Raw genomic sequence first — 22,817 nt, 5'->3', positions numbered from 1 at the left:
AATTTCATTAGGTTCTGAAAGCTCATAGTGCACCACACCTCTCAGACCCCACCATAACCTTTGCGCAGTGAATATTTCGCTTTGGTTGCGATGGACCTGGTTCACCAAGCTGTATCTAGGCCTTTTTGCGTTTAGGATTCTTGTAATAACTCCCCTTTTCATCATCAGTGACGATTCGGTACAAGAACCCCCTTTTCTGCCGTGCAAGCAGTAATGAAAAAGTACTCCCCGCAAAAACGCTTTACCAGGAACAAAACTTGAAATGTTCAAATGCTTAAAACAGCACGAATTAATTCACACACCTAATATCGCAAAAGCATAGCGTTGGAAGTAGCGATTCGAAACAAGAAACATGAAATTGCACACACACAGTGTTGAAGAGGAAGAAGACTTTACACCGTCTCCGACCGATCGATTGCGCGATGGCCAGGGAATATCAATGGACTCATCGTCGTATGGCGCAGTAAGGCGCCAGCGCCACGCGTGATGCGAAAGCCTAACACACCTAGATTCGTGTGCGCAACAGTGACACAAGATCCTCTTAAAAGCCCGAAGGCCACGCGTTGTCCGTTAATATGTTACTTTCTTAGCTCCACTTTCATTGAAGGCCACGGGCATCATTTCGGGTTTTCAGAACGGCTGCATAATGGCTGCAACATTGCACCATCCGATGGCCCAACATCGGCATTGCAGCGTGTCAGTGTCATACGGCCATCGATCGCCCCGTCCGTATGCTAATTGGTTCGATACTTTTTTATTACACACGCAGCAGCGCTGGCGCGGTGATGCTTGCAATTACCCGGACACACCCGAAAAGGAGTGCCGCCGGGGGGACCTTGAAAACCTCGTGCCCCCTAGGGTGGAGTGGTGCTAACGAGCATTAAAAGAGTATCCAAATATGCTCATCCGATGGCCGATCCGTGCCTTCGTGTTCGCCATATTTTGCAACAAGTTTGACAATAGATCGGGCCGGATCGTGTCCATCGAGTTGGAGTTGGGTTGGATTTTTTTGGCGGTGGCGGTCAGAAACTTTGACCCCATTTCTTCGGGCCATTGCTGAAATGGCCAGTCGAAGGACGAAGTGGGGACATCCAACATGGATCAATAAAAAAAGCTGGACAACCGAATTAATTTATTGATCAAAGTTGGGAAACAAAGTGTACCGATTCGGCAGGGAATACACAGAGTTTTATAGTCCAATTAGCGGATCACAAGCACGTCCATTAACTATCCATCCTTTAAACAATACGCTCGCGCAGTGATGTCCAAATTTTCTATTCTGTCGCAGCCATGACCCTTAGAAGCCTGCGAGACCTGCGAGCCTAGAAGGCCTCTCGCCTCAATAAACAACAGCATAAATATATATTAACTAGACTCCCCGGGGCAAAACACTCCCCAAACGGGGGCCCTTCGTTCCTGTAGCGGCACTGCCAAGGACACTCCGACGACGTCGATTGTTCTCAATTATCCCCGACAGCCACCCTGCTGGGGGGAACTCAGGGTCCCAGGGTGCCACCCCCCGAAAAAAACTCACATAAATAAATGTAAGCGGAAGTGGCCGCGTGCGTCTCTAGCATTAAATAGTAATTGCTAGTGTGCCGTCGGTAGCTGCATAAACACGTCATCTCTAATAATCCGGAATAATGATGGAAATCGAATTAAGAAAAATCGGCCCCAAGCCAAGTGGCGGCTTACGTTAAACTAAAGGACTCCTTGGTCTGATGAGCCCTTTCGGAAGTGGCAATGGGGAATACAGAAAAACACCGCGCCGAAGAAGACGGAGAAGCAACGCGGAAGCAACCGACCACTTCCGTGACCCGCTGACCCGCGCTGTGGCCTGGTCGACCTATTTCAAGAACGATCGCTTCCGTCGCCGTCGTCGCCGCTGACATTGAGGCGCGATCCAGGCGGCCCGGATCGCTGGATTCCACCGACCAGCATCGCCCAGCGGCCTGACATTTGTGCCTGCCTTTTTTTGTTGCCGTCGCATTGCTCACTCACTCGCTGGCTCTTCTTTTGTTGTGGCGATCATCGAAAACGGCCGGCCCGCGGCCCGGTTCACCTTCGTTTGACGTTTTTCGTGTGCCAATTATGATCAATTGTTGTCTCACCGTCACAGCGGCAGCGTGTGACTACTACTGCCCTGCAAATCCTTGGACACCCCCGGGAGATCATGGGGATTAACTGACCAAGGTCGGTTCGCCTGGTATTGCTCCTCGCCGAGAGAAGGACTGGTTCCGGGGCTCAAGGACTGGTTCCGCCGAAGCAGAAAGCCTTCGGGGAGCACGGTGCATCGGATGTCCTCCAGAGGGGCGCCCTTTCGACGGATCCTTTAATGGCTATCGTTTCGCGCGTATCATGGGACCCCTATCCTTAGCCGCCCTGATGTGCATTAATAAATCATTAATGCAAAATGGCAGATCGCCGTTCCGGAGGACAGACCGTAACAGGAGATCCTTCCGCGGATCGCGGCTTCCCGGATTGCCGCCGGGGTACCGGTTTTCTGCGGCCCTTTTTTTCTTTTTTGCTCCGGTTAGGTGGCCTACGGTGTGGTGCCTCTACAAAAACCGTGCCGACCCAGGTCAGGTCCGGAGCGGTTGCGGTTGCGGGAACGCGGGTCGGGAAACCCGTCCCGGGCCGGTGTGTCGAAATGAAAGTGAAATCGATTCCATTAATGCACCCCAGCCACCCAGACCCCGCATAGGTACTCGGCCGATCGCGCGAATGGAGGTCAATGTCGGCGCGGTCTGCGACGTTGCGATGCTCTTAAGTTTCTTGGAGCGGGATTTCTTGGATTCTTTCTTCTTCCCACCGTTTTGCTTCCTTCCTTTCGGCACACACGCACGGATGTCAATCAATCATTTTTCAAGTGGGCGTCGGTTGCCGAGTGCCATCGCTTCGGGGCGCGGACATTAACGAATGGTGGGTTCGGAATTAAATTATTAATGTGATGCTCATAAGCCTGTGCGGTTTTAGATTGAATTATCGATCGTCAGGGGAAGTCAAAAGCGGCACATGATTTAAAGAAACATCGAAAACATCGAAAACATCGCCCAGCAAAGTGTGAACATCGCAAAACGCCAGACCAGGCGAGCGATCGTTGGGGCGGCCACTAATTAATTCATTACCATTGTTCCTGACGGCACGGCACAGACGGCGTGGGATTATTTCCCTCGACTGACGTCGGAAGTGCCCGTGATTGCGCGGACGATCTACTCAGCGGAACGGGGTTTGTGGGGTTTGGAGCGCAACAACAAAGCATTCAATTTGGGCCATAGCACAGAAAAAACCGCAATCCATGAAGCTCAATGAAGCTGAGCCGCCAAAAAGGACTCGCGTCTCTGAAGCATTCCGATGAACGAAGTAACCATATTGATCGTCGGATCGATGTCGTGGATCGCATTGAAAGGCCGTCCGCGGTTCGTCATTAGCACGTGCTTTTGGTACTTGGATCCATTTTTAATCCTTCGCCGGTGCTGTGGGTCGATTTTTCATCGGTTTTTACGATCACGCTGATTAGCCGCAGCATGGCAAGTCCAGCAAGACGGCGACATCGTTGCACTCGGCATTCCTCCACGTACCTGCCCGAATGTGAAACAAACGAGCGTCAAATGGAGTTAGTGACGGTCTCGTTTCGGTAGCTTTTTTCTGCTCTCTCCCTCTCTGCACACGATTAGAATCCATTGGAGCAAGAATGGAACCGTGTGAAGGTGCTTTCAGGCGCCTGCTGACTGTGCCGGCCGCTAACGTACGCAGCCAGTGACACGGTGGCTAATTAAATGATTGGATCAAATTGGCCACGGTTACTGGGTTGATAAGGAATACGGTGACTCGTTTTGGGGATCGTCCTCAAACGTCCTCTCTCAGCTCAGCGCCAAGTAGCTGCACATTCCTGTGCGTTCCCTCGAATATTCGTGAAGATGTCCACTATGAGCAGGAGAATAATCGGTCGGAGTGCTGAGTAGAATTTCGGAACAGTCCGAGCCGGGGCGAACAAAACCGTCGCGACGTGAATCGAACAAGAACGAGGTGTGGCACATTATGGTAATTTCCCTGACCGCCCGAGGAGACAGTTTTTATTCCATCCGGCGGCTGTCAATCTGTCATTTGCATGCCACACCAGTCGCGGTCCAAGTTCAACGAACACCGTATGCGTGGGTCGATCGTAATCTCGGACGATCGTCAAATCCGTGTTGACGGTCACCCATCAACACGCGTCGCAGCCGCAGAGGTTTGGCTTTTGTTGAGGGACCCCGCTACACACAGGAAGCAGCACGGAGTGGAGCTTGCAGAGTCGGGATGAACTTGAAACTGATCGAAACTGAAACCGAAAGTGTGCTGCTGGTGTGGCCGGTTGGCCTTTTGGAAAGTGATGTCCCTGGGCGCCGTTTCCGTTTGGGAGTGGCAGCATTTCGCACGGCAGCTTCTCCGAAGAGTCTGGGCGTCTGGGCCATTCGGGCTTAGTAGCCGCTAAATTATGGGTTTTGCGTTGCGTCCGTCGTTGAACAGGTTTTGGACACTCTAGGATCACCGCAGCGCCACGTTGGGCGTTCCGATGGCGAAAGGAGCCCACGGAATGCACAAGTGTGACGAAATGGGGGAGACTCAAATCTGCCACCAGCAGTTCTCTAAATCATCGTCACCTCAATCTCACCTCTCTCTCTCTCTCTGGGCTCTGCTCGGTCTGGGACGTGAATATTTATACGAGTCAGCGGCTCATAAAACCGGCCGTGGGTAAGATTTCTTTCGATCAAAAGGCGTCCATTAATACGCGCAGGAGCAGTCGCGGCGGCCGGGCAGGACGGGTGTACCTGAACGGGTTCTGCTGTGTCTATTTTAATTTTCACTTGCCACTTGCAACTTTGCATCGATCTTAGAGGGGCGGCAGTGAAAAGTGAAACAACACCCTCTGCGAATCACGGGGTTGCGTAACGAGAACGCAGAAAAAACGAAAGGACCTGCCTGGCCGGTGCTGTGTGTCATGCGCTCTACGATGGGGATAGTAAAATAAAGTAAATCGTAAATTATTGCACAATTACACAGGCTCAGGTGGGTGGTGCATTAGAAGCAATGGCTTTATCTTGGCCAGCCGATCCTCGTGATCCTCGCACAGCCGCGTTAGCGTTCAGGCGGTTTCAGGTCACTCCGTAGCGTGACGTGGCGTGGCGTGGGGCTAGTAAAGTGATTCTTTATCTCCGAGCCAGAAACTACCGTGCATGACGTGCCGCAGCAGCAGCCTGCAGCCATTCGGTGGCGGGCAGGGCCTTGGCTTGTCGGCCGGCCTTCCACTTCGGTCCGGGCTCCGGTATTGAATTTACATCTCGATCAGTCATCGGTTACACTGATAGGGACCGACAGTGGTGTTGAGTGGCCAACGGTTTCCTGCGCCGATCAGAAGTAGTTCAAGTTCACGTGCCCGCGGATCCATTACGTCCACCGGCGTCCGCGGTGCTAATCGGTGCCCCGTCGATTCGGTCGAAAATAGGGCCCCCGGCCCGAGCACTGACCTTGCAAACCCTACGACGCGCGCTGTGCGGGGATGTTAATGCGCGGTGTAAACGCTGGTGCTGATGATGATAAATTTGCGCCGTTTTTGCCCCGTTTTTGCGCACTCGAACACTCGAATCGAACTCCCATCGGGCGGCGGGTGCGCCATCGGTTTTAACATCCATTTGCTAACTGATCGCAATTACTCTCGCGGCACTGCTACGCTCTGCGACGGTGGCGGACCGGGATGACGGAGATGGAAAACCGACTTCCATTAATCATACAGATCCAATGCACCGGGGGCTCGAACCGTGGTGCGTAGGGTTTGCAATCCGGCGGCAAGATTGTATAGTTTTTTCCTTTACAATGACGCAAACGTCAAACGAGGCGCCACGCTTGAGCCAAACAATGTTTGCAGTCAATATATTGTTGCTCTTTTCGTGCGAAATAATTGAGCAGAAAGATTGACCCTTATTTTTAAACCCTTGCTTTGGAACAACCTCTTGTTAATTTTATGAAATTGATTTCTGCCACTAACATTGCCGGGGATTGGAGCTACGTTTCTACCCATTCCTGGTTGACGCAGCTCTGATCCGGTTCAAGATTACGGTCAACTTTTTACACCATCGACAACCAATAATTGAAATGAGTCTTATCGATTGAGATCCCATTTGTCAGATCCGTCTGATCGATTGCAGGTGTTCTGCAAGTGTGTAGCCTGCCTGTCAGTCGGAGTGCAAAATGCGGTTTGATTCGATCGATCGATCCGCCATCGAACAGGAACCTGCTCCGGAGTTTATCAGAGAATTTCTAGTGACTGAATGTGTCGCGATTGTATAATGAAACAAGGACCCAGAGACTGTCGCAGACCTTTCAAGTGCAGGAAGTGGAGTTTAATTAAATATCTATGTCTAAAAATGGAAACTGTCCCAACGACGTCACAGACGCGGCGATTACGTTGCTCAGGATAAACGCTTCGGAGGCCCAAACCGCGGTGTTCACGACCAACGAAAAATGGCACACTTTTCCCACACAGCAACAAAAATCCACCCATTGGAAGGGAGGACGCTTTTCACACTTTCGCCCACCGCAGTTTTTCGGCTGCGAACGTTAGCGAGAAAAATTCGTAAACTGCGTGTCTCGGATGCCAGGCCGATGCCTAGGCTTCGCGGGGTTATAAAACCCGTGCCCCGCATCGGCTTGGGCTCATTTAATGCGAGCATTAGATAACAGCTTCGCGTGCTGCTCTGTGATATCTTCGGCAGTTGAAAAAAACCCCCAAGACACACACACACACACCTCTCGCCGGTTTGAAATTCAATTTGGCGCACAACCGTGAATTGTTGCGTACCGGCCACTCTGGCACCACCTCGGCTTGACGGCCACAGCCCTCCGTCCGCCAGCTGGCCAGCTGTGACGGTTTTGGAAGAAATGCTCGAAACTAATTAACACCTGTTTGGAGCGGTTGCATTTCACTTTCTTTCGGTGACGACGTGGTCCTCGTGGAACCGCGTGCGCGGCGCATCTGGAGCTAGAGGGTGCGGCCTCGACGTCTACGTTCAGTGGGCGAAAAATTGAAAATAAAAGTAATGCGGCCAGCGAAACTGGTTCGCGGTTCGCGGATGTTGGTGCGCACGTGGTTGCGCACCGTAATGTTGCGTGGAGTTCCAGACCACGGCAACTTTATCTCTCCCTCCGTGGGCGGCCCTCTCGTTGAAGGCCTACCCACAGCGGTAGGCCTGCGCCCATTATCTGTGCGGTGCGGTCAAAATAAACTGGTCCTGGAGCGCAACTGGAGCAACGGCGTTCCGAGATAAATCGGTCATCGATCGTTCGATTCGCTTGATTCGCGCGAAACAACATAATCGATGTCGGCGGCCACGGCGACGGAGAGAACAACAGTGACGCAATATCGGCCAGGCGGCCACGGTGGGCCACGCTCGCTCGCTGTTGCTCCCTTTTTGGGATAAGTACGCTGCGACTTGGTGGAGCGCAAGAAGTTGATTTTTCCAATCATCTCCACTCATAATTTCTGCCGACCGCCATTCTCTGGCCGGGCAACTTGGGTTCTTCCTGCCCCGGCATAAGTCATCCCGGTGGTTGGGTCGTCGACAGCACCCCGAGTGGGACACCCCGGTTGAACGCGATCGATCGACGGCCAGCGTAATTGGATGTAATGAGCGATTTCGTAACACATTTGCCGGCGTGCGATCGCACAAGATTTATTACCGTTTGCTGCGCTGCGATCGCAATGAATCTTGCCGGGAACACACCTGTCCGCAGCATAACGACTACTGACACCCCTTTAAAGAATTAGTCCCTTTTGTTTCAATTTGACGCTATTTTTAAATGTCACTTCCCGTTGGTGTTACTTTGTTACAAAATTAAGTAATTAAAATTAAAGACCCAATAACTTGGGTTTGGTTTTATTCTCCCTAATTTGAAACAAGCTGTTGCAACTGGGCGGTGGCGGCGATACGATCGCTCGTTAGATCCGCTAACTACGTAACAATCGCTCGCTACGATGCGACCGAGCGAAGCGGAGAGGCCCCCGGAGAAGGCCTAAGCCTTGGATCATAAACTCCGTCCGACTCTGACGTGCGTAACGCGTGCGGGTATCTCTCAATCGGGCGCAAGGCGGCGCATCACCTTCATCATCATCATCACGATCATCGCCTGTCGATGGCCACGCCGAGGGTGTGTGTAATTTATCGCTCCCTAAACGCCCAACAAACGCCAATTGTGGCCGCGGCTATCTGCTCCCAGAACGCTTCCCACCCATTGCCTGGCCTGCAATTTGATCTTCCTCACGCAACGCAACGTGAAATGGCCTGATCTATGAGCATAAAAGCTGCCAAGCAACGGCCGAACATTGTTGGGTAAATTGGAGCCAAGCCGGCTTCATTGGGCCCCACCACCGAGAAGACCTTCAGGTCGGTTCGAACCCTAACATTGAACCCCGAGCCGCGAGCCACTCCAGTTTCACACTTCACGCGCGCACGAGAACGAAACCAGGGAAGGGGTCAAGAAGGAACATAATTAGCCGGTTCTGGTAAAGGTTAATTGAGTCAACCAGAGCTGCAGCAGCCGGGTCCGGTCCGCTGTCGATCGACCGGCGGGATCCTGCATGGGTAATTCAAGATCACGACATTTGGAACGCCAGCCAGCGGGCCGCGCTGCAACATACTATTGGTCCAGAAACGAAAGCAAATTGACGCTGACGTGCGTGGACAACACGACAACAATTCGCATTTCGAGCGCGCGACGCGGAACTTCCACTCTTCGGTTACTGGGTCTTCGTGTCGTCCATTTTAATGGTCTCTGCGCAATGTTGCGCAACGAACTGTTGACGTCGCTCGTCGCATTTTATGCTAAAAATGCACCGCTAACGGAGCTGACGGAGCTGTACAGTCAAAATAAGTGTCACATTACCCAGTTAATGGAACACAAGTACACCGATTCCCGTCTGAGGCGACCCCTGGGGATGCAGCGATCGTCAAAAGTAGGTCCAGTGGCCCTGGGAGGGCCATTTCTTTTTGCAACAAATAAAGAAAGAGAATACACGGCCAGTAATCGAATACATCACGACACGGCCAGTAAATCGACAGCTCGTAGGAGTTAAATCTGGACTAAAGCCTCCTGGGCGACTGGGCGAAAGTGTGTGACAATCCAATCCGTTACGGAACGGACCGAGGTGTTGCTGGCGAAATTACCTCATCTCCCGGGCCGAACGGAGAAAGGAAGCGTTACGTGCGTTAGCGTTGTTGAGCCCGCATTCTGGAACCTCTCACTAACAGCGCGATGCGAACAGTTACGACATCGACAACCCATTTGTTGCACCTAATGATAGGTTACGTGCCTAGCTCTCAGAAGAACCCAGGAGGATGGTGATTGATCGCAGTCGCAGTCAGTCATTTAATTTCCAAACTATCCTCCCCAAAAAAACTAACTAATCGAAATGAAAGATTGGATCACTTCGAAGTCGAGAACCCCGCTGTGGCGCATCCTTGATCAAATGGCAAACCGATCGAAGCCCGATCTTGAGGATCACACACACCCCTCTGAGCGACTTCCTGTGTGCAAAATAATTTGCGCACAGCCAAAGAGAATGTTCGCTGCGCTGCTCAGCTACGCTACGCCAATAACAAATCAACCGATCACGATCCTTCGTTGCGAAAAGAGTGCCGTTTGTGCACTCTTTTCGCGATCCTAATCGGCGGTGCGCGCGGCAAGATGTTCTCTGGTCGGGTCGGGTCCATTCGCCAATTATAATATTCCGATCACGAGGTTGCGCACACTCGAATTGCGCACACATTCTAATGAATCATGTCACGCTGATGTTGTTGATGATACTTCTGCCAGCTGGAGGATGGCTCACATATGGCTGAACACGGCTCGCGCTGCGGAGGGATGCAGATTAACGTCCATATTTCATCGAACGCGCCCGGGTGTCGAAACTGTGGCAGAGCGTGGCACCACCACCGCCAGCGGAGCGATCGAAAGTGATTCTCACGCACTTGCGCCCCGGGCGCCCGTTACGCGTTGATGAGATGCACGCCGACAGTGAGTGAGTGCGAGGCCGGCCGAGCGAACGAGAGAGCGAGGAGATCTTTCGTGGGAAAGGTCAACAAGTACCTCCTACGACACGCGTTCCGTCAAGATCTGGACACTGGGGTGGACTACGGCTGGGAACTCCACGGAACCTTTAGCGGATTGTTACGCGAACGCGAACAGTGCGCAATTATAAAACTATCATAATTTAAGAACCAACCGCGGAGAGTCCCCGGAGGTTGGCGGCTTGCACTAAGTAGGTGATCCTCCTCGGCGATCGCTCAATTGGCTAATCAAATCAAATACATAACCTTCCGTTGTTTTCGTGGCACCGACTCCTTTATGCTGCCCACCCATTCTTATGGTAATCGGAAACTGTCACCGCCGCCGATGGAGAGCGCAATTTAAGTTGAGTGATTGATGAATGAGCCGGCCACTGTCGGAAGAGCCGTTAGATCTTCGAGACGCTGCTTCCGGCCAGAACAGTACCTCCGGAGCTCGAGCTCGACAATGCATCCACTGATGCTACAGGTCCTCAGGCCGCAGTACATCAAGCCCCCGCGGCTTGGACACCGGTCGTCCTCGGGCGAAGAATGCTGCCCTTTTGACGGCTGGTTGCTGATTATGCTGGCCCAAGCTGGCCGTCGCCGTGGCTAATGTTTAATTAATTAACCATCCGTTCAAATTGAATTGCATTCCACCAGTCGGCACTGTCCAGTCGACGTGTGGCGCGCCTTCGCGCACGAGGATTCGTAATGTTGCTGACTTGCCTTGCGCCGGCAAATAACGGTTGCGCAAGTCACAGTCAATGAATCGCGTTGCACCAGCTAGAAGGCATTAGAACTGTGCTCGTCCGCGTGGTCCATCGAAGCGTAAAGCTCCGGCCTGTGTCTGATGCATCTTTTCGCGCAGTTAGTCAGCGCGGCGGAAGTGCAGCCCGATGATAGATAAACAGCCTCTCGGAGTAGTGGGTTTCGGTGATTAATCGAGCCCCGGTCGTACGGTCGACCGACTACCGTGATACGCCGATTGAATTGTTTGGCGCTACGATCGCCATCTCCAATGCCCATTCGCGCCCAGCGATCGACTCCATTAATCAGGCGATAAGCGAGTACGGTACGGTGGCAACAATGTGTGTTTCGTATCAGGCGGTCGCGGAGTTTGCGTAATTCCTGCACCGTCAACAACCTCGGGCTTTGAGTTGAGAATTGGGATCACTTTGCGCCTCTGTCGATGGTCACCTCGATGTTGGAACCCCGAGATCTCCGCGGGAAAACCCCTCCAGCGTGTTTGTGGGTTTCGTCAAAACAGTTCACAGTTAATGTCACATCGCCCCCGGGCGGGGGTCGGGGACTCCCAGATAGACCCAGCTCGAGACAACTCAAAATCTCTGTCGCCAAAAATAGTCACCACTATTAAACTCAACGACGACGAGTCATCTTGACGATATCGCCTCGGGCTCGAGACAAGGAATGCTTCTGTTGTTTTGTTTTTCGACACATTCAGTTACATAACGCTAGGACGGTCGACGACGACAACGACACCCCAAATTATGGTTCGTTGAACGCGCTCCCAGTCGCGTTTCGTCTCGTCCGCTGACTCCGATCGCGATAATAGCGTGTGGTGTTTGGGGATTGTGTGATGATCTTAATTTTCAGGTCTTTTGTCTCACATCCAACCCAACGACCCAACGATGACTGCCAGAGCATTAAGATCGAGTCGATAAATGTTCGATTCGATTCGATTCGGGATCGGTTTCGGGCAGGCATAATTGGTGGGTATCATCGGCGATGGCGCCGAGGCATCCCTTCGAACGATGGGGGTGTGGTGGACCACCTTCACCCCAAAAAACAATGGAATTGCACCAACCCGGGCCGGCGGGCGGACTCCCTTTCTAGGCGGTTGTGGGTTAATATCTCTCGCCAAGGTTCAAGGTCTCGCGGCGTCCGCAGCACTTTCCCTTCCACAGCCGTCCAGGCTATCTGGCGCATGGCCTTTCTCTTTTTCTCGTGATTTACCAACCCGTTGCCGCGATGACGATGGTGATGAGCCTCTTCAGTATCTGCCTCTTTCTTTCTGAGTGGGTCTGACAGGGTCTTGCTCACGCGCGCATCTTCGTGAGGCTTTCGTGTGTGGAGGGTTTCACTTTCGTTGCAGCTAATTTGCGGTTGGTCACGATGCACATCGTCGTCTCTACCCTTGGCATAGGAGAGCAACGTACCGAGCCGAATGGCGCGCATGGTAAAGCACCGGTTTTTGCGATTATTTTGCGAGAAAAAAAGGGACGATGTGCGCAACGCACATTCACCAAATCAGCGTCAATTACAATCCGACTTTTTACGCGGTATTCGGGGTTTCGAAGTACCGCGATGTTGTCGAATGAATTATTGCCGATCCGATTGAGGTTTACGGCTTCCAGTTCGAGTCTGGCACGATGCGAACCCTTCACATGGTCTTGTCAAAAGCCCCTTGAAAGCATCTTAAACTTTGCAACGAACACTGATCACAGTTCTCGTTCGCTCTCTTGGCCTCATCTTCAGTTCCCAAGCGGCTCATAACACCTTCGATTAAGACCCATCAACGGCCGGATGCGAATAACGCACCTGCTGCTCGCAAAGAAGGAGTCCCAATAAGGAACTCCGGCATCAGCGTGTGGGTAAAGAAGCAAAAAGCGATCACTCATCACCGTAAGAAGGATGCACGGAACATCACCTACCGAACCGGGCGGATCAAAGATCATTCGAGTGATTCAGTACACTCGAGCCTCTCGAGCCACGGGGTTCGTTAGCATACGGCCGATATGGTGGGCCGAGAAAAAATCGATGTTCAATCGGTGTTCGGAAAACCACCACCGATGAATTCCAGGAAGCTGTCAATGGGGCTTGCTGTTAGGCCGATCTCCGGTCCGGTCGCTCCGGGAGAGCATGAGGAAAACATGTCCACACGGCAGTAAATGTTTCGCTATTCGCGTTTATGTTTTGTGTGCCAATCAATGGCGCATTGGGTGGCCGCCGTTCACTAGCACATGTATCGAGTTTTACGATAGGGTTGGCCGCGCGCGTGCGATCGGAAGAATCGGGGGATCCGGTTAACGATGAGGCGGCGCACGTGTAGCAGAACCGCAAGAAGATCCTTTACACGCGTCGGAGATTAGATCTCCGCAGCCAGATAGGCAATCAGAAGGGCATGGGCAAGGGCAAGGAGAAGGGTAAGAACACAATTTTATCTTTCCTTAAACGAACCCTTCCGGATCGCGCGTTGATGGCAATGAGATGATTTGTCACTTCATTCGCAATTTAAACAGCTTCGACACTATTCTGTCAGAGTTTGTTCAATCTTCGTGCCTCTTCTGTTGCTTCTCTCTCTTTCTCTGTGTGGATCATTAATTCCCTGTCACAAACAGTGATCTCTTTGAAGCTGAATATTTCGCTGACCCACCCAAGCCCGGTATGGCCGGCGACGGATTGATTTCTTCACACCGATCGCCCGCTAATAGGTTGTTTGTTTTGGGATACGCTTTAAAACGTTTCGATTGATCAAACAACTGGTCACTTTCACGGGGCCCTAGCCGAACCGCGTTGCAGCATAAATCGCTTGCGCCTGACCGCATTAGATAATCCCAGCGGACTGCTCCTGCGCGCGACACGGTAGCACGGCTCGAACCTCGCACCCGACCCGACCGGGACTCGCGGGGACCGGGGCTGCGTTTTCACACCTTCTCCTTCTCGTAAAACGGTCGGACCGGGCCGTGGTGGCCGGTGACAGGTTGCGGTTGCGGCCGCCACGATATCCGCCGCAATCTAGAAACGTCCGAATGGGCGCACAAGGACAGGACACGTTGCGCTGCACGCGGCGGCGCCAACTGACTGACCCAGTGACCAACTGTGACTCGCCGCCGTTCGGTTACATAAGTTCTGGATGAGCTGGTTTCTTGGAGGATTTTTCGAAACTTCCAATCACTCTACTCTCTGGAGCCCACGCCATCGTCGTCGTTGCCAGATTAGGAAGACACGGAGCACCCCGTCTGTGCCAGGTCGTGTCGTGAGGTGTAAATTATCGTGTGGCCACTCGATCCGCTCGTGGGATGCGCAGAGAGAGCACCTCTTTCTGCGGTGAAGGTCAACGCTTTTAGAAGCATCTTCACGACCGGTGCGCTTTGGGCAATCCAGGCTGTGAGCTGGACCGGCTTCCCGAGGGGACCGATTGCGCGGTCAAGGCCGGTGCCGGAGTTATCTACAATTTAAATCAAACTAACCCGACTGACGGGTGTTACGTGATCGTGAGCAGCTGGCTGATCCTGCTCTTGGCTGAGCTTCAATAATTAAGCCTGGGATTGCTTCACGCATTTCGCGACTTTCAAAATTCTGATGCAAATTTTGTCTTGATGGCAATTCTAAATGGCTCGAGAGAAACCCCCCAAAAACACAATCGATGCTCGTATTGCGACACGAGTTGAGTTCATAGCATTTACCGGCCCCAACCGAAACATTTGCCTTCGTACGCATCTCTGCCGATGCTACTGACTGACACGCACCGTTCGACAGTCCAAATGCCAAAAGCCACCCGGTCGGTTGGTGCATAGCCGTCGGGCAACCATGTTGCCCGTTTGCCGGACAAGTGCCCTTGCGACCATTAACCTTTCGAGCTGCTCAGCTGCGAGTCTGTCTCTCGTGTGGTCGTCTCACTATGTTTAGGAGCGTGCGTAAATTAAGGAAAATGTTGTGGGGTCCGCAGCCCCACCGATGGGAACCTTCACTTCTGGGGTACTAATGTTCTGTTTTCTATTTCTGATTCGCAGGAGGGTAGTATAGGTCATGAACTAGTGATAAAGCCAGTGCCAACCGAAATCTCCCAGGAGGAGGATGGAAGTGTTCATCATGTTATTTATAAGCGCAAGACACACAACGAAGAGCACAACGATCAGTTTAGTGATTATGGTACGTATTGCGGTCCTGAATTTCCCCGTGAATATCGTTCTCAGTCTAACGTTCCGTTCCGCCTCAACAGCATTCATGGAGCCGGACCGGCTGCAGAAGCGATTTCGGTCGAAGCGCAGCCCGCAGTCGTACTACAAGAGCTCGCGGGCCATCGATCGAACCATCTACCCCGAGATCCTGGTGATCGTCGACTACGACGGCTACCGGCTGCACGGCGGCGACAACGTGCAGGTCAAGCGCTACTTCGTTTCCTTCTGGAACGGTGTCGACCTGCGGTATCGGCTGCTGAAGGGACCGAAGATTCGCATCAGCATCGCCGGCATCATCATCTCGCGGGTAAGTGTCCATGGTGGGGCGCTTTCGGCCAAAGTAACAAAATGCACCGAGCCGCGTCGTAAGTGCTCTGCTAATTGCCGCCATTAATCCTTCGCTCGAAGGATTCGACGCGCCGATAGAAAGGTTGCGAAGAAATGCGGGTGTAGAGGCATCGTGTTGTGTTTTTGTTCAGTACCCGCCAGAGAGTGATGGCCACCTCCTAGAACCATCTTCCACGGCGCGTGCTGGCCACCTGGGTGACGAAATCATTAATTCCATTAAAGTTTTGTGCAACTTTCAAATCGCTGGGGGTCCGTATCGCGGCCAATTAACGGAACGGCACGAACCTCGACGTGCTGTCGACCAAACGACGTGCAGCTCCGCAACAAATTAAACACGACGGAAGCCAACCGAGCGGCAGCTGACGAGACGAGGAAAATGGTTGAAAATAAACTCAAAGCCAAAAATAATCTCCATGCGAGCCCGGCGCGACCTCGGCTGACGGGTTGACATTTTTGCGTTTGACATTTGCAAGCGTTTGACAGGTGCGCCAGCAAAGGAAAAGTGCTGCCCCAAAAATATCGCCGGGGACAAGCTGAGCAACCGCCGTTGGATTTTTCGGTGGCTCCTCCGAGCGCGTCTTGCGCAACACGGATCCAATTTTGGGCCATGTTTGGGGCCAAGATTCATCCATCAGTCCAGCGTAGTGCTGCCGCCGGACGATGCCAATCACGTGCACAGTGACGCGATGAACACGGTGGACGATTAGTCCATCTGTCAAACGGCCGAACGTGGGGGCCAACCGTGGGTCAAATGGCTCCCAGGCAGAACTGAAAGCTGGCGGGGTTGGCACTGCTAGGCACCACTCAGTCGTCAGTCGGGCAATAAAGGTTTATTTATAAAACGCCGATTCCGAAGGTGCCAGGGGTCATCCCGCGAGCGCTCGCGAGGATCCCGCGAGTCTGGCAGATGGTTTCGTAAAGTCCGTTTAAAAAGGCCGATGCTTAATGGCTGCTCGAAGGGCACGTCCGCTTTTAGACTCCCCCCAGGTGCTGGATCAATTATCCGGATCGAATCGGTGAGGCGCATTTATGAGCACTTGCGGGGCTTATCAGACGGGTGATCAGACGATCAGACGGGACGTCAACGGGAGAAACAGCTGGCAAAACATATTGAACATCCGGAGCGGTCACATTTCGCGAAAGGATGCTCCAAAAACCTTCACCTTTCGGTTCTCTGGAGGTCTGAAAGGCTCTTCAGGTTAACAATTTATGGCACACACACTGACCGCCGGCATAGAAGTCACTGATTTATGGGGAGCCCCAACGTGAGGTCTCCCTGGTGTCCCAAATGCAACTTGATTTGGAATCCGTGAAGGGTTCATCAATTCAGGGGCAAACAGCGTGGTCAGTATTTAGTCCGATCGCGCACGCAACACCGCAGACCTCCGGTGGAGTTCCCAGGCGACGGAGGCGACTCTTTTAGTGTCCAGTGCAGCAGTGCCCACGCATGATCGGCCTGATGCACGGACAACTTGACACTAATGGTAGCGTTTGCAATTAATCAACACCTGAATCGGTCACCGCGCAGCCGCATGTGTCATACATCATCTCGTGCGTCCCAGTCAAGGTCGAGGCTCCGTTTTTTTTCTTCCCGGCTTCTGCACTGGTCTGCTCACACATAAATACACATGCTGGTAGCTGGGGAATGCCGGCGGCTGGCCGAGACTGGTGCACTTGCTTCAAGATCACGACGCATTGCGTAGGCTGTGGCTGTTTTTGCCATTCCGTGCCGATCTTGAGCGCTTTGAGTCACCGAGAAGCTGACGTATTATCTAATCGCACTGTAGCCACTGTTGACAGCCAGATCTGTGATCGGATGATCAAGTGCAGCACCCGGCACGGACCTTGCTGTGATGTACTTGCTGTACCTACAAAGGGTTTGATTGATCGCATTTTGCAATATTTGCGAACGATCAGGCTTTTACTTTCCGCTGAATCTGATGATGAAGAGATATGAAGGGCACATCAGTTGCAGATCACGTACAGCGGAAAGACCGCCATCGAACCGGTAACCCCTTCCCACCTCGGAGGCTCCCCCAAGAACATCGTTGGCCGCGGGGCCAAAATGTCATCCGACCTGGGGGGAGATCCGAATTTCATCATCGACTTGCAGGCAAGCGATGCACTCGCACCCGGCAGGGGGCGCGTAACCTTTACGTCGTCATCGGAGCCTGTCGGACAGCTTCGGAACCTTTCACCCGTTCAGCAACGTGTCTCGGATGATCTACATCTGTCCCGGTTGCCTAATGTCATGCCGACGATGGACGGATGACGAGTGTTTCAAGGTCGCGCGATGTCGAAACGATCGCCAGCGGGTGGTGCGTGTCGTGTGTGACCCTATTTTTGTAAGGGCAACCGTATCGGATCGAGGCCAGGACACCAGCATCGATCGCCGCCGATCGCATGATTTATCTTCCGGCAAAGTTGTGCCAATTCACGGGCGCGCGATCCCGATCCACCTGATCGAAGCGAAAGCCCCACTCGGCACAACTGAATCTGCTGACCATCTGCCCCAAACCCCACCGAAGAAACGCGCGACATAAACTACAGTTTTATGGCCGTTCCTTCGGGGGGGTGAAGATGATCCTCGAACCTCGACGAGACGCGGTCAACGGCGAGCCGACCGGTTGGCTGGCTGTGCGAACGCGCCAATTAGCATACCCGTTTGGCTGGTTCTGGCCAGTTCTTCGCTGACCGGGTGAACGACGACCGGTTCCGACCCCCGACCGACCGACCGACCGGCTTCGAGTCCTCCTCCGCCAGCAGATTCCTAAAATTTCAAAAAATCGAGTGTCACGCTCGCGAAGCATGTCATCATCCGCTTGATCATCATCATCACCACACTTCGCACCACCGGCGGCGGGAGGATTAAGGTCGGAAGAGAGTGAGACCGTCGCGTCGCGTGGTGACCTATGGTGGTCGTGCCCTCAGGAGCATAGCGTGCCTGGCGCGCGCTGGCCAACCGCTGGGTAACCGTAACCTTTAGAACAACCACCGACGGCAGCCGGTACGAGGAGCAGCTCCGTGTTTGTGCAGCTCTTTGGCTGTCAAAATTCCGATGCGTCCGCGTGCCAAACGGCGCAGGTGCAACCGAAGCATGCCTCTCTCTGCGGTTCTTTGGCGTCGTTTTTATCAATAAAGACGTACGCGAAGGATGTGCACGGCGGTGATCTACATGCGATCGTCGGTGCCGGTGAGCGGTGATGGCTTTTGGATAACGATGCTGTCGGTGAGCGCTGGGTTGCGCAACGCCATGATTGACAGACGCCGTCAGCTAGCCAATCAATGTTTGGCCGGGGGGCTCATCAAGCACGGCACTGGCCATCGCACGGCCGTAGATCCTTTTTAAGGCGACAGTGTGGCATTGAGAGCACAGAATGGTGGCCGTAATGTGATCGACATTTGTGCAGACATTCTGTTTTGCACGAACGAACCTTCGCTCCGTTCTGCGCGGCGAAGATCGCGTTTTCTTCCTCCAACTGTCGTCCCAACGAAGATCACGAACCGGTCGCTTCGAAAAGTAAACCGATTCGGGATTTCGAAGCTCCACATCTAGAACACAGCGGGTGATTAGCAATCACTGCGGAGCCCGTTCCGTCTAATTACGATCCTCTGACGATCGCAGTAATTCACCGCTACACTTAATGGCACGTGCCGTGCTGCAAACTGCATCGCAGCTCGACTCGCCTCGCATCATTACGTCTCAATCGGTGTAGATGCAATCGTCAGGAATGGCACGACAATTAACATAAATTATCACACTCACTCTCGATCAACCGATCGATTGATGCGGCTGTCGCAAAACGAGTTTCCGCCGTTGGCCGTAGATTAATGGTCATTTCCGGCCCGACCGGCGCAAAAATGGGTCGAAATTGCGGCAATAACTCCCGTCGACCGGGCCGTTAATCGCTTTGCACTCGCTGATTCTTAAATCAAACCTCGGCACACGAAAGAAGGGTGACGGAATTGAATTTCCACATAAAAATAGGTGGAACATAACACGAAAGGCGCACGCGGCCGGAGAGGGTGTCGTAAAAGGGTAGCTACCCTGTCGAGAGTCCCTTCGTTGCGTCTGCCGACATTAACGCGTTGCAACATCCCATCTCAGCCCAACAACTGGCCAACGGAGCCTTTTGCCGGCCACGGATGCTTCAGTTTGCCCGCATTGACCTTTGCTGGCCACTAATTAGCGTGAGGCGGTGCGCGGTGAACGAACGAAGGAATTGATGACCCACATACATGCTGCTGCGGCTGCTCGAGCTCGTGGTATCGAGCCAATTGATTCAATTAAGATTTTTCGTAACGGGTCGACGGCTGCACCGGGGATTGCGCCACTCGCGCCGTCCTGCAAGTCGTGCAAGTAATCGGTGCAATATTTTATGTTGTGTTATGTCCACGCCTCCCCCGGGGGCCACATTTGTTTCGATATTATGCAATTCATTTCCTTATCCCCCGTTTCTGGCGATCTGGTGATAGAAATCGAGATAAAAACAGGGATTGTAACGGAAAAAGAGATAGTGCTGCATCACGCGAAATGAAATTGTTGCCCCGAGTCCTTTTTGGCACAAGACTATGAAGCTCGATGATTGGTGGCAATCTGGCCCATTAAGGAAAGTGTGAAATGGCCAACATAATGGAGCGTGCGAAGCAGGAAATTGCACTTCCCGTGGTGGCCTTTTTCGCCCTTTACTTCACCAACCGGATGTTGGACCGGATCAAACCGGTGGCGCGATGTGATAAGGCGCTGTTAGAAGTAGTTCTACCCTGTCCGTTACTAGCGGGATTTTGCAAACCACGGCCTTGATCTCTATTGCAGCCGCAAATAAAATAAATTGATCTTTCGGCGGACGGGCGACCAACAGTGACGCAATCCGATCCGAGCTGTAAAAGCTCAAATTGGCGTATGTAAAAGCGTTATGGTCCCGATTAGGCCGAAACCGAATTAAGCGCATGTTGCGAAAGATCACTTCGGTGACATTTGTTGTGGTTGGCCTACATCCTGGAACGCAAGCTTAAGCGTAGTGTTTTATTGTTACACTTTTAAGACCCTGTCGTTCCCACGGCGCTGTCCCCGTTTTGCAGGACGTGGGATTTATTTAGAAAAGCGAAACCGCCCCTTGCATTGGGCAACGAAAGCAGGATATCCATCCTCGGCGCCTAAGTCCAGTTTCGGCACCCCCTTTTGCATGCTGCACTCCGATCGAATCCGATCGTCCAATTTGGACCTAATTTCTGTGCTGGTGCTGTTGGGATCGTAAAATTGGACACATTTTTATGAGCCGGAGTGGCAGCGCAGGATTAGCATATTTGGATTATACCCACCAAATACGGGTGTGCGTATTGGGTTGCAGCAGCACGATCGCGCGCCGCCATCATCTGACGCTAATCTGATTCAATCTGGGCCGCTACCTGCACCGCCAATTCGACGCGCCACTATCACGCCTGTGGTCGCCACACTCCATAAACAGCAACCGTGTCAGCGAGAGAATGATAATGCAAAACGGTGTGTGGATCGCGATCGCGTTCTAGCAAAACGGTTTCCCGATCACGCATTCGATTGCAGGCGCTAAGCGTTAATTAATGCACGTGAAATCGATTGGCCCAAGTGTCTGGCGTTTTTCATCTCTTTCTTATCTAGTGCGCGGCCACCTAACGTCCGCGACAAATACGACGCGATGAGGAAATGTATTCATTTCCGTCAGGCTCGTAAAAACTCGAACGCGACCAAGCGACAAGGCTAACGATTTGTTTTCGGATAGCTCGGTCCACGAAAAACAACACCAAATTCCAACGGGGAACGAGGAAGGGAAGATGCCACCCGCGGTCGCGGCGGAAATGTTAAGCACTTTATGAAGAAAATCGGCTACTAATTTGACGCCGAAAGTCAGGAAGAATCGTACGCCGGCCCCGGGTTCGTCGCTTCCGCATCGCTGAGTCGTTTGTGTTTTTGCGACTCATTTCATCATTTTATGGGTCCAAATAATTCGGATAATTCGTCCGCGGAACAATGTGGAATTTATGATTCTGAATTCCTGTCCCGGGGGAGGTCCTGGGTTCTTGGGCCGATGCTTGGGCCATTAGCGATGAGTTTCCCACCGGTTGGAATGGCAAATAAAATCAACATTAACATCATCGCTAACAACAATTCAATTGAAGGAACGAAACAAAAAATCTTTCTTCACAGATTTTTGGCCAAAGAACAAAGGGCTCTCCGGCGGCACCGACCCCGGCACCGGAAACACAATGTAACGCGGGTCGTTTCGTTAAGCGCAGCACAATTTGTTTCCCCCCCACGAAAAAACTGCGATCGTGTTCCGCACTTCCGTGGCGATGTCTGGTGTTTTGACCCTCTCGGGCCCCCCGGTGTTGTAGTGGTACTTTCCCGCGTTTGGCGCAGAACAACCGACCGATGGTGGTTCCGGGCATCGGACCAAAGACAATGGCACCTCACCGTGTCGGGGCCTTCTCGAGAAGGTCCTCTTCTGGGACCTGAGAGTGGCGATGCAAATTGCTTGCACGAGCTCCACTTCCGTTCCAGTTCTTTACGGCCCCGCAGTTCTTGACACGTCTTAACGTCGGTGGCGGTCACTGGCGGTGAAGTTTGTTTTGCTAACTTAACACCTCCCGGCCCGAGGCGGATAGCGTAAAGTTCAATGCACACACCTCAATGGTCGCGCTGTGGCTCGTGCGTGAAGTTCGCGGAAGACATCTCTCCGTTCTCGGTGATGGCGTTAAATTGTTCTGCATGCCGGTTTTTAGATAGACTCAGTTCCGCTGAGTGCTTTTCTCACCTCACCGGTGGGCCGCCAAACAGACGAGAGCTCGAGTTGCTCCCTAGAAAACAGCGCAGAAAGCTGCAATAAAATAATAAACTATTTTTGAATAAATTTCGCTTCATTAATCGATTTCCCCCAGAGCGAAACCTAGGCGATCGAGTGCAATTAATATGAATATGCAAATCAAGTTCATCGTTCTTTCGGTTGGATCTCCAACGCTTAGAATCCGATCTCAACGATCTTGGTGGGTGGTTACAAGTAATCATTTCTTTAGGATCAGCCGTTCGAGATGCCACAGTTGGACTCACGGAACAGGTGTCATTGCCGTCCGAGATCAATCAGGAACACGCTGAACCTGCCGGGGTCTTTAAACCTGCTGCCTGTTTGAGGGGTCCAATTTTCGAAATACGCCATCGTAGTGCCGGCTTCGTCGTGCCAGGTGCTTTGCTATCGCGAGACCAACGCCGGCCGGCCATTCTGAGACAAACAACATGATGGCCGATGATGTCAGAGTGTCTCGTCAGCGCCCGGGCGCTCCTATGTTTGGACAATCACTGAACCAGCACCGAACAGCGTCTCACGCTCACAGACCGTCTCGCTGGCCGCGCCACCGCGCGTTGTAACTACGTAAATTAAGAGAATATTGAACAGCACACTTTTTCACCGGCCGCAGGCGGAAGCCACCCCGG

General features: G+C 52.6%; 1 protein-coding gene across 1 annotated transcript in view; it reads left to right on the top strand.

Annotated features, from left to right (window-relative positions):
• LOC128269135 (A disintegrin and metalloproteinase with thrombospondin motifs 1) overlaps positions 1–22,817 on the top strand; it is a 76,601-nt gene that overhangs the window by 40,312 nt on the left and 13,472 nt on the right. The window contains exons 6-7 of the mRNA XM_053006508.1: positions 14,837–14,975; positions 15,046–15,311. Coding sequence (XP_052862468.1) covers positions 14,837–14,975; positions 15,046–15,311 — 405 coding nt within the window. The remainder of the gene's footprint in view (positions 1–14,836; positions 14,976–15,045; positions 15,312–22,817) is intronic.

Source organism: Anopheles cruzii, chromosome 2, assembly GCF_943734635.1.
Source record: "Anopheles cruzii chromosome 2, idAnoCruzAS_RS32_06, whole genome shotgun sequence".
Taxonomy (NCBI): Eukaryota; Metazoa; Arthropoda; class Insecta; order Diptera; family Culicidae; genus Anopheles; species Anopheles cruzii.
The sequence above is the reverse complement of the archived record's forward strand: the minus strand, read 5'-3'. Positions and strand labels throughout refer to the sequence as shown.